General features: G+C 39.1%; 1 protein-coding gene across 3 annotated transcripts; it reads left to right on the forward strand.

The window, feature by feature from the left end:
• The first annotated feature begins 155 nt into the window (after nucleotides 1–155).
• SCML1 (Scm polycomb group protein like 1) lies at nucleotides 156–14,136 on the forward strand. Of its 3 annotated transcripts, none has more exons than XM_058535509.1 (8): nucleotides 156–389; nucleotides 4,654–4,803; nucleotides 6,018–6,101; nucleotides 6,596–6,673; nucleotides 8,546–8,650; nucleotides 9,031–9,589; nucleotides 10,930–11,081; nucleotides 12,407–14,136. In XM_058535509.1, the coding sequence occupies exons 2-8, from the start codon at nucleotides 4,774–4,776 to the stop codon at nucleotides 12,560–12,562; spliced, it is 1,164 nt and encodes a 387-aa protein (XP_058391492.1). In that variant the 5' UTR covers nucleotides 156–389; nucleotides 4,654–4,773; the 3' UTR covers nucleotides 12,563–14,136. The 3 variants fall into 3 exon arrangements, with proteins under 3 accessions (XP_058391492.1, XP_058391493.1, XP_058391494.1); XM_058535510.1 differs by having other exon boundaries at nucleotides 156–277; XM_058535511.1 differs by lacking the exon at nucleotides 6,596–6,673.
• The last annotated feature ends 1,828 nt before the right edge of the window (nucleotides 14,137–15,964 follow it).

Genomic DNA, 15,964 nt, shown 5'->3' on the forward strand with positions numbered 1-15,964 from the left:
CGAGGTGTGTCTGGTAGCGGCCCCTGATTGGTCAGCGGCTGGCCGCACGCGTGGGAACCTGCGCGCCACGGGTGGTCCCTGATGATTGGGAGCTTCCGTGGGACTGCGGGGGGGGGGGGTGCATCACGTGGTCAGGCCCGACTTCCGGTGCGAGGACGGTTGTAGAACGTTGAGTGGTCTTAACGGTCTTCCCCGCTGCCCTTCAGGAAGGCACGCACTGGTAACCGGTTCCTGCACCCTCCGGAGGCTGGTGTGGCAGGTCCTGGCGCCAGAAAAGGTTTGTCCAGTGGCACTTTTTCCTCTTCTTGAACTTTCTTGCCTCGGGTGTGCGCTAGAAGCAATTGAGGAGCGATTTGGCTTAACGGCTGGAGAGCTCCGGGACGTGAGAGGTGAGGGGGTGAGGGGAGAGGATTTGTCTTAATGGAAGATGTGCTTTTCGGGAAGGGCGAGTCTACTCTCAGATTTCAGTAGCGCTGTGGTGAGGTGATTTGGGGTGGTTCGAAGTGATTCCCACTGCCTCTCCCGGGATGCCAGCGCGTGTGAGCTGCTGAGATTTGGCTGCTTATTGAGTCCTTGGTGCTGAATTTCTGGGATGAGTTGATCCTTTATCTTCCCTGGCAGAGGCGGGTAGGGGGGTGAGAAACGACCAAGGCTCTCAGACTTTATATAGAATTTGAGTTTAAAGGATTGACAAAGTGGCGAGTCGATTCCTTATAACATCTTTTGAGATTGGGACGTTGATTTTGAGGCTTTAATGGTGACCGCGTTTGATCCAAGACAGATCGTGCAGCCTCGCTGTTTTATTGTAAATACGTAAACGAGGAGAAAGAGCGTAAAGATGTGGGTTGAGCATGGTCATTTGATAACTTCATCTGTTGGGGATCGCTTCCCTCCCTCCTCTACCTGCCTCTCCCCGAATTCGGATTGCTTTCGGGTTTTAAACTGGTTTAATGTTTACAAATCGTGATTTTAAAAGCAACTTTTCCGCACAGTGTTTTATGAAGCAGGGCACGGGCTCGAATGGGCTGGGCGATGGGATACAGTTGGGCGGCATTGTCCCCCATCTGGTCGACTTTGTAGTCTACGAAGTTTCATATGGACCATAGCAGGGCTGCTTTTGAGAGTCCTGACAGAATTTTTAGAAAGTGATTGTTCAGTGTATTGACACATAGTTGTGTTGTGTGTGTTGGAGCGGTCTGGCTGTTGTAACCCGCCCTGTTTTGCTGCGTATTCCTTGCCCTGGTTTTCGGGTGAAACGCCGTTTTCATCCCTCGCTATCGCGATAAATTGATGGCAAGTGAATGCCTTGCACCTTCAGTGCAGAAGCCTTAAATGACTTGAAAAATGTCTTTGAAATGTGTTTAATGTCTAAAAAATGTCTTTTAAAAAACCAGATGGCTTCTTGTTCTTATGTTATCAAGAGTTTAGATTTTCTATCATGAAATATATATGAGCTTCATTTTAAGTAAGCTCATTTTGCATTTAACGAATTACATTAATTTTGGGTAAGCTGGTCATGGCTGGGCTCTAAGAAAGTGTTGCAGAAACTTTAATTATTTACTTTGTGGGAAGAAATGAAAGGGAACTATAATTTGTGCTGAGTCTGCTATAAACCAGACCTGATGCTGAGTGCTTAACTATGTCGTTTGGTCTTAGCCCTGTAATGTACGGGTTCACGACTTTACAGGTTAAGAAAAAGAGGCACAGAGAGGTTAAATACCTGCCTCAAGCAAAATAGCAAATTTTGCAATTCGGATTTGGATTCAAGTATTTCTTAAATCCCAGTCCTTTGCACTATGCCCTGGTACTTAAAATTCATTTACAAGAAATGGTTGCTAGGGACTGGCTCGGTGGCCTAGTGGTTAAGTTCCCAGGCTCCGCTTGGGCGGCCCAGGGATCACACGTTCTGAACCCCAGGTGCAGACCTACACACCGTTCATCAAGCCACGCTGTGGCAGCGACCCACATACAAAATAGAGAAAGATTGGCACAGTTGTTAGCTCAGAGTGAATCTTCCTTAGCAAAAAAAAAAAAAAGAAATGGTTGCTATATCTGCAGTGTACAGGTGCAGTGTGAATGAAAATTACATGTTATGACCCTGAGGATTTGTTGTTCATGTGCTCTGTGCTGAGTAGTTCTGTTGGGAGGATGTTGTGAATACCCAAATAATAAAATAATAGTAGCCAACAGTGGGTGCCCTTGCTATGCCAGTCATTGTTTTAAGCACTTGACATATATTAATTCATTTAATCCTCATAACTCCATGAGCTTTGTGCTATTATCCTCATTTTACAGGTTAAAAAAAAAAAGCACAGGGAAGTTAAGTAAGTTGTCCAAAGTCACACAGCTAGTAAATGGAAGAGCTGGGACCCAAACCCAGATATTCTGGCCCCAAGCCTAAGGTCTCAATGCTATTTGATGTTGCTGCTCATGAAACTAGCCAGTGTGTGACAGTTGCCTTAAAAGCATTAAAGTGTGAATGTTCTGGTACTTCGGGGAAAGCAGTGTCACTTCCAATGGGGTGACCTAGCACCTTTGCTTTGTGGAGGTGGAACTTGAATTAAGCCTTGAACTTGAATAGGTTCTCCTAGGTGGAAAGATGGCAGGGTATTGTGGGCAGAGGGCATGACCAGAGTGAGAGGTTCAAAGAGTGCAAGATTGGTGTTGATTTGTAAATGTGCCACAAGGTAGAAATCGCGGGAGTCCAGTGGTAGACTCAATGAGTGCTGTTTCTGTGTCTAATTACAACCAAGTTTTGGCAGTATTGTAATTAATCCAATAGGGAATTGTCTGATTGTAAGAATCTATAACAGTGGTTGGCAAATTTTGTCTATAAAAAGCCAGATAGTAAATATTTTAGTCTTAGAGCAAGGGGACAAGTGGTAAGAGGTGACCTCTGAGAGGTGTGGAGGCTCCTGACTGTGTAAGGACCTTCTAGGCCATGGTAGGAGTTTGGGTTTCGTTTTGTTATTGTTATAGAAGGGATTCTGGGTGACTTTAATAATGAAGAAGTAAAGTGCATAGACTCTGGAGGCAGATGCACTACTTACTAGCTATGTGACCTGGGTAAATTATTTAAACTCTCCTTGCCTCAGTTTTCTCTTAAGGAAAATGGGGATAATAATAGAGCCTTGCCCTGTAGGTTGTCAGGCATACTAAATGAGTTAACACACATCAAGTGCTTAGAACATTGCCTGGCACAGAGTAAGCAGTGAAATCTGTTAGATATTATTATCTGTGTCTTGTGGTGTATTCCAGATTTTCTATAGTGAAACCATATTTAATGAAAAATTGTATATATAAATCTATGAAACAATGTTAGAAATACAGTGAGAGTATAAGAAATACTATTAAAATTGGGAGACAAACTCCCTATTCTCATTCTGTGAGAGTTCAAGTAGAAGTGCAAGACTGCTCTGCAGTATTCTTTGGAAGAGCAAAACTTTAGAAGTGACTTGAATATCCTTGAATTGGGGACTAGTTAAATAGATCGTGGTCTATTTGCAAGATAGGAAACTAAGAAGCTGTTAAAATGAGTGTAGCATATCTAAAGGTATTGGTTGGTAAAGACTTCTTCCACAATTGATGACTTTTGCCTGTTTTGGAGCTTTAGATCAATTGAATCATATACACTCTTTTGTGTCCGGCTTTTACTCAGTTATGGTTGTGAGCTTTGTCTTCATTGTGTGTAGCAGTAGTTGGTTTATTCTCATTGCTGTGTTGTCTTCCTTTGTATGAAAACACCACAATTTAATTATTCATAGCCTGTATTAGTCTTATAATCAGAAAAAAATAAACAGTCTAAAAAGTAAAATTCGGTTGAAGTTACCGCTCAAATTGGAGATATTTTATAACTTGAATTTTTCCACAATATTAGCCTGCATTTATCTAACTTGAGAGTTAATTCTCCCTTCATCCTGCCTCTCATTACTGCCCTGGCTCAGGATGGACCAAGGGAGTCAGCTTTTATTAACACGCCCCTCCCAGTACCATGCCGCCAGCCTTCCAGTCTCTGCTACAAGATATAATATGATAACGTCGCACTCAGTGTCTTTCTATAGTTGCAGAGTTAAATGACTCAGAACCATAACCAAGCCTACGTAATTCTGGAAGATTTTTTGGCTTCGATTTCACATATATTTATTTAGGTTTAATATAAAATGTAACTACAGAAGCAATCATAATCTTAGAGCTGAAATGACCTTCGAGACAATCTCAACCAGTTTTCACCTGGCAGATGGTCTGCCCAGTCCACACCATGGTGGGAGCCCAAGCTGGAATAGACTCCTGACTCACATTTGGAGGCCTGTTGCCTCCCTAAGTAAAAAGCCTTTTTGAGCCCCTTGACAAAAGCAGTTCTCTTGTTCATCTGTTTCCAGCATTTACTCTATAGCCTTCATGTTGTGAAGCATTCATTTCACAATTTGAAATTGTGTTCGGTCTTGATTCTTATTCGTAGGCATGGGCAGTATAGCCCTTCAATTTTTAAAGATTTATTCTAAATCACTAATGGGAAATTAATTGTTCTGTCACTCTCTAAAATTCAACCAGGACTCCAATTCAATTTAATTTGGCATTCTGAGAACATATCCATATTAAGTTTATTAAGGCAGTAAGTGTGTGAAGTTAACTTTTTTATGCATTGCTTTTCAGAAGTAGAAGGTTTACCAATCCTAGCTGACCAAGCAGTTTTACAAATAAACCCTCCAGCAAGTTTAAAAATAATTAGGCCCAACTCAGAGGAAGTGGAGTTGCTCCTGTTGCACAAAAAAGATGTCTAGTGGCTCCAGTGAAATCGATGTGGTTTGTATTTCAGATTGAAAATCTGTCTTTGTTCTTTTCATTGTGCTATATTTCTTTTCTAAATTGAATTTAATTTCATACAGTGAAATGCAGAGCTTGTAAGTGTACAGTTCATGAGTTTTGACAGTGATATATAAAGCTGATATGAATGTTCACATACACGTTTTTTTGTGAACAGATACTAACATTTCTTTTGGGTAAATACTCAGGAGTTGAATTGCTAGGTCATAGGGTTGATATAACTTTAACTTTATAAGAATCTGCCAAACAGTTTTTCAAAGTGGTTGTGCTGTTGTACATTTCTGTCACATTCTGCTGTTTCTTGATTCTTGAAGTTGAACAAAAATGTAGATTTTTAAACTATATGTAATTTGGCTTAACAGAAAACACATTTCTTTACTTACATGAAGATGTAGATATTAATGCCACCTAAGTGGTATAGGCAATTCTCTTAACTTCTATCAGTCCCAATATTTTTCATCTTTGGAGATAATGTTAACTGCCTACCAAGTCATTTTTTTCTGACATAATTATCTGAAAGCACTTTGAAAAGCATAAGGCACTATACAAGGGTAAGATGGTATATTTTTATAAGTACTAATCTATAGCCCAATTCCATATTATTTTGGTTATGTGGTTTGAAACAAAGACATGCATAGCTTCTAAGTATGTTTATTTTAAAATTATTTCTATAGTTAATGATTCGTTCTCAAAATAAAGTTCTTAAATGAGATGTAATAGTTATTTACTGTCTAAATTTATTTATTTATACCCTGTCTTATTCCAAAAAATGTTTTAAGGTGATTTAGAGATGAATTTATCAGGAAATATAGGGGCTTAATTGTTTCCTATTTTGTCCACAGAGCGGCACTGTTGGATTATTTAAAACTCAAAAGCCATGTAATACGGTTCTTTGTGGTTAGAAACATTTGCTTTTACAGCTGTCCTGGTACCAGATTACTAGTCTTTCTACCCTGACGTACACAAGAGGTCAAGCTTGATGGAAAATGATGCCTTAAGTGTAGTTGGATTAATGAGAAAACAGTTCTGCAAGTTCATCTTTTCATGTAGCCATGGTATTTACAATGGACAAAGGTCTTTTGATATCACAAATAGGCTTTTGGAGCTTCTTGAAAGTGTAATTGAAGTCTTCAGTTTTTCTTTCAGTTCTGTCTTTCATCTTTCCTTTTAATACGTTAATAAATCTTCCTTAGATAAGAACACGAATACCTGTTCATGGTGAAGATGATGACACTATTCTTTATGCATTTGAACCAAACCCTGCACGTGTCAAGACTGTAAGTAACATTAATTGCCATTTGCCAAATATACTAACACTTAACCATTGTAAAGAAAAACATTTCAATTCTTCATATGCGATAGAGATCCTCTAAACTCATGCTCAAGAACATATTAGTCTCTCCTGAATTTATTTGCTTCCTCTCATTAGACATTGAACACTTAACCATTTTACTTCCCTCTTTTCTTTATATGGTAGGAAATTGAGAGCAGTTTTTACTCATTTTTAGTACAAAACTCTAAAGGGCCTCCTGATATGATAAATTATTTCCTTATACCCTCTCTTAATTAGCAGTTATCATTTTCATTCTCATATTAATGTGAGTTTCTATTTTATTTGGTCTCTGCTTTAGATTAAGACTTCTGAAACCCTTTGAAAAGTTGGTGGAAAATAACAATTTAAATAAATAAATATAAAGTGTTATTTTCTCCTCGTGTTCAATTTGGCTTTCATAGAAGTAAAGCATTAACTACTTAACCTTTAAAATATTAGCAGGAAAGTGTTCTATCTGACACACCCTACAATGAAGAGGAAGAAAAAACAATTCTGGACGTCTTTAATCATTGCCAGGTACAAAAGTTCTGTCTCTCAAATGTAGTTTTCTAAAATAGTATGCTAAAATTCTCTTTATCTCATAAAAAGAGAAAGTATACAATTAATGAAAATTTTGCTGTATCAAATTATTTATGATTAGCACCCCATTGTGATGATTTTTAACAATTTCTAGTTAGAATAGCGTCTCCAGGTGAAAAATTTGAAATAGCAATATGTAGATTTTATAGCTTTTTTTAAAAGCCCTAACCTAATCAAATGTAGTTATGTCTCTTTCGTCTAGATTGCTCACTATTGAACTAATTTCCCCTATAAAATCTCTAGAGGAAATTGGCTGATTTGGATGAAATTTAGGATGTGCCTAAATGCATATCAAGATATCTCAAGTGAATCAAAATGGCAGCCCACCACTGTTCTTTAAAGAGTGTATCTTAGAGTTTTGAGGGGATTTTGTAAAAACTAGCATGTTGGTAGAGATTAATAGAAGTATGTAATTGTCAAGGATTTTGCGAGCCGCATACCCTAGAGCTAATGATGTTTATAAAAAATAAATGTGTCTAAACATACAAAGTTTCTTGAATAAAATGAACTAACATACTTTGAAAAGTAAAAAATGTTTATGTGAGTCTTTATCATTATTATTATAGAGAACAGAAGTGGAATGCTTAAAGGGAACATATCAAGTCTTCTGGGGAAGGATGTACAGAGGGTAGGATGTAGGAGGGACTATACTATAGCACCTCACTTTGTCCTCAAGAGAACTCTGAGAGAGATTTTCATCCTGATTCTATACATGAGGAAATTGAAGTACAGAGAAGTTAAGTAACTTGCCCAAGGTCACAGAGCTAATAAGTGGCAGAACGCTAGTATTTGAACCCAACTTCATTCCCCTAGAGCCTGGGCTGTTTACCTCAGTGCTAGAGGCCAGTGGGTCTCACACTTGATCGTGCCTCAGAATCATCTGGAGGGCTTGTGAAAACACGAATCTCGGCCCCCACTCTCCGAGTTCCCGAGTCAGTAGGTGATATTGATGCCGCTGGTCCACAGACCACACTTTGAGAACCACTGCTCCAGCCTGCTAATCCCTTTCTCTATTGGGATCGTCTCTTTACTTGTCTCTCTCTCCAGCTAAAATGGGAGTTCCTTAGGGCAGAAGCTGGCTTTGTTGTTGTTGTTTTCTTTAAGATCTATGTTCCCAGCATCTAGCAAAGTAGTTCTGACAGGTGGTGGGCCCTCAATGAGTGTTTATTTGAATGCATGAGTGAGGAAATGGTTCTGGCCTCTTATTTAAGTGTATCTTCTGCCTGAATGAAATTTCTGTGTATTTCAAGAATTCTCAGGTTTTATCAGTCACACAGCTGATTGGCATGCAGGGGACATATACTCAAAGGTTTTGTAAGGTTCATTGTTGATTGCATGATTTTAAAATACTTTGAAGCCGGAAGTCACATGTGTTCTGTTTGGCTCATTGTTCTTTCCCGAGTGGAACGCTCACTGCCTGTTAGTTCAATGCCATCATCATATGGAAAGAGGCTCTTTGGCCTTTTAGCAGATTTGAAAATTTCTTTCCTAAAATGGCACCTTCCTTGATGTAAAATGACTCCATCATAAGTGTGATGGCTTATAGGAATTGTGGGACATTGACTTTCCAGTAGTAAAGTTTCTTAAAATGCTAGAATGACATGGAGTGGTTGAGGAGGAGGTGGGGGCTCCTCACCTCAGCCAGCTCGGCTCTATGTCACCTACAGCCAGGCATCAAGTGGAAAATGAGACGTTTCTGATGGCTTGAGAACTTTGTTTGTTTCTAGCAGTTAAAATTTGGCTTATTGATCTTTTTATATGTTACTTTTCTTTTGAAATAGAAACTACTAATAGCTTGTATTATAATAGGCTATCAATGATGCTATTCAAAACCTGGATAAGAAGGTTGATGTCATTAATGGAAAGGTTTCAAAAATTCGTCGTTTTCGTGTGAAACCATTACGGCAAAATCACGTAAGTGTTATAAAAATATTTTCACAACTATAATAAGCCTCTGGTTTCTAAAGATGCCAGTCAGAAGCGAGAGAGAACTAATAACTCGGTGAGACTGAAGGCTGATCTATACTTGCTGTAGCACCAGATGAGCGACTAAAACTGTTGGAAAAATGCTGAAGTTTAGATTTGAGAAATGTATGACAATGGATATTATGTTTGTAATCATAATGTATAAAATGTAGGGTTGAAGAGGAATAAAAATCATATAATCAAAATAGAGCATTAATATTTAATAATATAAAGCAATGTTGCATGGAAAATAAATATTAATGTGTTTACTACTTACTTTATTTCCTTTTTTACTCACAGTTGATTTATGATGGTTTGTGTCATTTCAGAAGTTTGGATATTCATACAAAAAGTATTATTACCTGCTTTCTAGAAAGGTCAAATTGCAGAAAATGAAGAAGAAGGAGCTTTCTTCTTCATTCTCTTACCCTGAAAGTTATAGCCCAACTATACCAGTAAGAAGGCCGGAAATTGATTATGATAGCAACTTTGTAGGATCACCTTACCAGTCACAGGAGTCCCAGGAACATGAGTTGCAGTCATTCCCTGCAGAGCTGGAGCCAGAGCTGGAGCAGGAGCTGGAGCCGACCCTCAGCCAGAATCTGTCGCCTCCCTCCCTCTTCTCTTCGCATTCATATCCATCGTATTTCACACCCGATGAGCCAGTGCAGGGCACCCCCACCATGACCTGTTTTGGCAGCCCAGAGGCCCGCAGCACCAGGAGTGTCGCCTCATCTCCCCAAGCTTCCTCACCAGGATCTGCAGCCATGCTGGCCCAAGACGAACCCAGTCCAGTACATAACCCTGAGATGATGGCTTACCCAACTTCACTGGAAAATAAGAGCTTTGACCTTACTGCCTCATCTCTCTGCATGCCGGCTGGCATTGGTGAGTGTGAAATGACACGTATTATAAGTAGCACTATTTAACGTATATTCTTCAACATCTTTGGTGCAAACTAGTGGAAGCTGTTTGTTTCCTATTTCGAGGGCTGGTTTTGGGTGATATTCATAATGGGTAACTAACATTTATGGAGTGACTACTATGTGCCAGGCACTGTGCTAATCAACCGACATGCCACTTCTCCACTAATACTCACAATGACCCCATTGTGAGTTCTTTGATCTTCTGTTTTTCTTTGCCCTTTCCCAGGGTAAATACTCAAAATGTTCCTGAAATAGCCAGAGCCCAAATGATAGGAAAGAAAAGGTACACCTTTGGCTAATTCACACAAAAAAAGATCAAATATGTGTTGGCGGTCCTTGGCTAGATAAACAGATCTTCCTAGCAAATCAAAAAACTCACTTCTGTTATCACACACTAACTTTAGAGAGTTGAGCGCTCTGGTTGAATAAATGAATACTTGTCTAGACACAAAGAACTTTCAGTACAACTTAGTGAACAGCACAGCTAAAACTTTTTGAGGTCTGAGTACTTAAATTGTCTCATGTCTCAGTTATTTCTTTTTTAAACTTGTAAACCTTCAACCAAAATATCTATTACTATGCAATTAAACTCGAAAGAGGTATTCAGTATAATGTTAAAGTTACTTCTGACCTAGCTAAGCATAAAATAATCTTGTTTTCTTCAAAATGCAGATAAGCATCTAAGTCTGAGAGACAGGAATTTAAAGAGTAAAGTGATGCTAAAAATATTCATCTTAAATACAGGAAAGAGATTCAGGAAAATAACTAATTTGGTTCTCTAAGATAATGGGGTTATTGAAATGCATTGGTTAAAGCAAATAAATTTAAGCAATTATAAAACTGTAGATTTTGGGAATTTACATTGTAATTAGTAAAGTAAACCTAATCTAGACAGACCAAGAAGAGAGAGATTGAGAGAAATTCATTGAAATACTTAAAGTAAGAGAGTAATAGGTGAGCGTAGATTAACCTAATGCAACCCAAGTAACGGATCTTTGGCTGTATTTGCCTGTGGCCAAAGAGGCCTCGGATTGCTCAGTCTGTTATATGATCTTTGAAGCTTCACAGTAACTTCTGAAGCTGCTTTTGTTGTTTGGGGGAGGTCAGATGGGATGCTCCTGGGTAGCCATCCTCAGGTCATCTTTATGTAGGCTTTCACTGGATTTACACTTGGAGTCCTGGGTCCTTGCTGGAGTACCTAACAGAAGGTTCCAGGAATGAGCATTACTCCCTACCTAACATCTCTTCTTTCAGGATAATGATCAGGTCAAGTTTGATTTTGTCTTTTTTCCCCCATTGAAGCTACAAGTTCACCAGTTAGAGCTGACCCGGGTATGCTAAACCAAGGCTTCTCTGATGACCCTTTAACCTGGTCTGTGGATGAAGTGATCCTGTTTCTGAAACATATAGATCCACAGATATCATGCTCCCTCGCCGACACCTTCAGGCAACACGTAATGTATCTTTTGATCTGGTTTTCCTGCCCTAATGCCTTTGCATGACCTCTGTGCAGGCCCTTCAGATGGATACTGATTAGTGTGGATGGTGGGGGAACCCTACCAACTGATTTTTCCATATGTGGGAAAGGTTACTTTGCCCAAAATTAGATCCTTAAATGGTCGAGGCTGGATCTGTGCTTTAAATGGGTACCTGAGTACCTAAAATAGTATAAGTCTTCAAGTTCTCAAGAGAAAATGATTCAGCATGGCCATTTTCAGGCGTCTTCTCCTTTGTAAGGGCAGCTACAAGGATCCTCCTCCCCACCTGCTCTCTGCTCGGCCCCAGGACTGTGAGTAGGAGGGGGTGACCAAGCTGTGACAGGGTGTCCTGTCCTCCTTGTTATCATACCCAGTGAATCCAGCAACTGATTCCATTTGTCTCAGTTCTGTTAACCTTAGATGGTTATTGACATATTGGGATGCTGATACCCTCATGGCATTTACAAACTAACATCATGGGCTAAATTTTTATAAGTTCTAATTTCTTTAATTTCTAGTTTTGCTTAGTAGAAAAAGTATAGAAGGTGTCTGACAAAGGCAGGATTTTAAGGGATTTCAGGTCTTTTTAGACAGTGATATATGATTCAGTACAGCTTTATTTTTAAACCAGGACTCATGAAAACCAAATAATATGCTTCAGCAACATCAGTTGATCAATTAATGTAATAAATAATTTTAGGAGGATGCCTTGTGACTATCAAGTAATACTTTCATAGTGTTTCCTAATGAATCAAATTAGTGGCCACATATCTGATGTACCCTTTTCAATATGATAAGAAAATCAGTAATTTTTAGCATTTAGTTAGCTTCGGACAGCTAACTGATGAGCTTTCAACATCAAGACCACACTGTAGAGCACATTTACAGTTTGCACTGATGCTGACATACTCATATTCCCAGCCTTTCTAAGAAAGTTCATGACCGTCTGAAATTCATTTCTAGAATTCATAGTTTTTACTCTTTTTGTCATAGCTATACAGTATTTTATTCAGCACACAGTATTTAAAATGAGGTAGTTTGACCCTTAGGACATTTTTAAGATATTAGGTTAAATTTCCTTTTTCTTAAAATTTCAAGTAAATTTACAAATGATCAAATGATGCTTCACTGTACAAATTATATTTTTAATAGTTTTCATCAAGCAAATGCATATTCAGAGAATATACATTTGGAATGAGCTGCTCCCTAATTGGTGTTACATGTTCTTATATAGAAAGAAATAACAGTTCTGATAAAATATGAAAGCATTATTAATTATTGTAATTTCCTTCTCTCTATAGGACATTGACGGGAAAGCTCTTCTACTACTCCAGGGTGACATAATGATGAAGTACATGGGGTTGAAGCTGGGGACAACTGTGAAGTTGTGCCACTACATCGAAAGGCTGAAAGAAAAAAGTGCTTCAACAATTGAAAAAATGTTTGTGTCGATTTAGATTGGACTTAATTCTGGGGAGACCAGGGCCTTCTTACTGTAAAATCATTTTTCCGCCCTTAGAAGTTTGTGTTGTGTGGAAGGTTCCTCTAAAAATAGGTTATATCCAGAATTGCAGAACTATGTTAGAGTTCAGTCTACTTCTTTAGAAACCATATAATGTGTTAGTCTTAGCATATCCAAACTGTTAGTTTGTTCTTTATATCTTTTTATTATTTTCATTGTATTGTTTACAAATATACTTCATGCGGGAAACCGAGAAACAGCTTTGATTTTGGTGAAAACATCTAAATCCCAAAGAGAAAATATCAGGGACTGACAAGTTCTCTAATGAAATCCATGAGAAATTTTCCTTAGAAGGGAATTTAAAGATGCAACTGTAGCTATCATCTCTTTCTCAAATATTTTATGTCTGTCACTGCAATGTTCTGTTCATGTTCTACCAGTGTCCAGAAAGGGAATAGCCATATAAATTATTTTCCTTTCTGTCATTTCTCTGTATGTTGTGTTTGTTCCTATTTAAAGAAAAAAAAAGCAACCTTGTAAGCTTTCATGAAGTGTTCTTACCAGTTTTTTAATAATTATAAGATAGAATGGTCATTTTATGCAGGAGATATTATACTACAGTTCAGTTTGGATGGAGTCTGATTTATTCTTTTCAATTAAATACCTTTTTTAAAGTTTAGAACTTCCATAATTTTAAAACTTCCATATTTTGCTGAAGCTTGGACATTTAACTAGGCATACATTGCTCGCATCTCTCTTCAAAGCTGCTTATGTCCAAATTTTTAAAAGATATATATTTTATTGTCTGTGTTTATTTCTCATTTGGATCTTGTTTCATATTTGCATTTTATTCTATATCTGAAGTATACACACAAGTAAATCTTTGTGAATTTAAAATGGCACTTTGCACTTCCACAGAGGTAAAGGTTAACTCTGTATATAGTGTGATGTTTTTATTGTAAAAAAATACGCACATCATTTGTCATCACTAGTACCTCTCAGCTCACTCTTCAGGGTTTCCGTACAGGGAAGTTCTCTGTCTGGTGCAATGTTTCTAGTTAATTTTCTTTCTGAGCCATTTATCCTACTAAACGTTGGACGATATATTAGTTCTGATTTGTCATTTTGGACTTTATTTTAAAAATTAGAACTTTCAAGCGAACATTCATTGTTATTATTTTGTTATTTATTACATTGTTATATTGTATAACATTTGGTGTAATGTTTATAAGCTATGAGAATTAGTGCTAATTGTATTAGCCATTTGTTACAAATGCCAATAAAATGTTCACCAGGGTCAAGAATGTACTTTTTTTTTTTAGAAAAACAAGTGTACTTTATAAACAAATGCAACTATTTACTGGGCATATGTGGTTTAAAGAGTGGTTTCATTTATGTTATTCCTTTTGTGTTGTATGACAAGATGCTAATTTAAACTCGGTCTTCTCTCAAGTTGTTTGTGTGAAGATGCTGTGCCCAGTTGAAGAGTCCTCAGGTATTTGTATGAATATTACAGTTTTACAGTTCTCAGATTTTAAAATATAATAAAGTTAAATAACTGCAACAATCAATGTCAAAGCCTCAGATTTTATTTTATTTGCTTTCATGGCATTACATTAATCCTTGAATTGGTTGTGTTGAAAAAGAAGCACTCTAGTAAGTCCGTGATTTTATATGTCCAAATACTCGAATTTTAACCCTTGACCTCATTCTACAGGTAAACACATTCCTAGGAGCAGAGGGCTGACGTCTTGTAGGGGCCTTAAATGAGACCCCCAGGGGAGCAGTAAGAAGTTAAACCATGAGTTTTATCTGTGCTCAAAACATTTGTTGCTTGCAGTTATCGATGATGCAAGCATGCTAGAAAATGCCAGTGCCCCCAGCTATCTGGTCCCACCTGAGTTCGTACCTCTGGCTGGCAATTCTGGCTGCTTTTTTACCACTGGGGCCCAGAAGCCATACTCCCTATGCCTTCAGCTCTCCCAGCTTATATGGTGGGAAAACCTTAGAGGCTCCGGGTTGTGGTTGAATCGCCTTCAGTATTGGACCCCTCAGCCCACCCTGCCCCAGGAGCTGCTGCTTGATGGCTTGGAACCCAGAAACTCTTACTACTGGTGCTTCTCAGCAGGGTGTCCTGCAGTTCATTGGAGACGATGGGGCCCTAACTGAGGCTCCAGGCATGATGCTCAAGTGCCTGGAATGGGGGTGTCAACTTGCTGTCTGGGACTTTGGGTGATTCAGCACCACTTGTTCTTCACTGTCTGGTTTTGTACATTTTTAGCCCAGAGAATATCATGCCATGTTAGCTCTTGTGAACTTTCCAGGCTTTTAAAATGATCTTTCCTTCTCAGTCCATCCTTAGATTCTCTGTAGCCAGCAGAATTCTGCAACTTGAGCTCTAAAGCCCTCTGGGCACATTGAGCATTTGCTTTCGTCTTTCATCTGTGTGATTTCTAATCGTTAGAATGTCTAATTGTTGTACAGGTTCCAGGGAAGGATTTCCCAGACTTTTAAACCCAGGCCCCCTCTGTAAGCATGTAAAAGCCATGCCCTTCTGTAATATGAGAAATTAAAAATTGAACATCATGCCTAGGAACAATGTGATTGGGAGGAAAAGCACTGCTTTCTCAAGCTACATAAGGGCTCGTACTCACAGCTGGCTGCGTAAATGAAGCATGTTTGTATTCCTTTTTCTTTAGTGTGATGCTGAGACTTGCTCGTATTTATAAGTCCGCTGAGGCTGATCCAGGGAATGAGGGAGGGCTCTGGGTGAGGAAGATGTGCAAACAAGGGGCCACCTTCGGAATGCATGGCAGTTTCCCTTCCTCTACCTCCTGACGTTTCCCCAGCAGCTTGATGAAATTGAACCTTGAAAGCAACTCGCCACGGTGAGCGCATACTCAGATCGAGCTTGCCCACTCTCGCTGCTACCCTAGAGGCAACTCTGGTGTTATGGGATCACCTTCTCTGGCTTTAGGGGAACTATCAGCACTGAGAGGAGATCCTTAAGAAATAAGGGACCTAGCTCCTCCCCTCAAGCTGCCTAGAACGTAATTGAGGTGACCCAACGTTCAGGGGAAGGAGAGCCTCAGGATGCTTGTGCTACAGCATGGGAGTCAGCTCCAAACGATTCCGACTGATAAGTGTCCTAATATTTCAGTAATTCTGTGTCCTGCTCTTCAACCAAAGAACCAAAGCACTTAATTAAGCTCATTCGTTTGAGGAAATAATCCCTCAGGAGCAAGGGGGCGGCCAGGGCAGGCTTCTGGCCTCTGCAAGCCCCAGTCCACGTTGGGCCTCATTGGTCCAGCTGCCTTTGGCTGCCCTGGGCTGCTCAAGTCCAGTGATGTCAGGAGTGGGGTGTACATGCTCTGTGAGGTGCAGAAGTCAATCCATT

The sequence above is a fragment of the Diceros bicornis genome, chromosome X (assembly GCF_020826845.1).
Source record: "Diceros bicornis minor isolate mBicDic1 chromosome X, mDicBic1.mat.cur, whole genome shotgun sequence".
Classification (NCBI taxonomy): domain Eukaryota; kingdom Metazoa; phylum Chordata; class Mammalia; order Perissodactyla; family Rhinocerotidae; genus Diceros; species Diceros bicornis.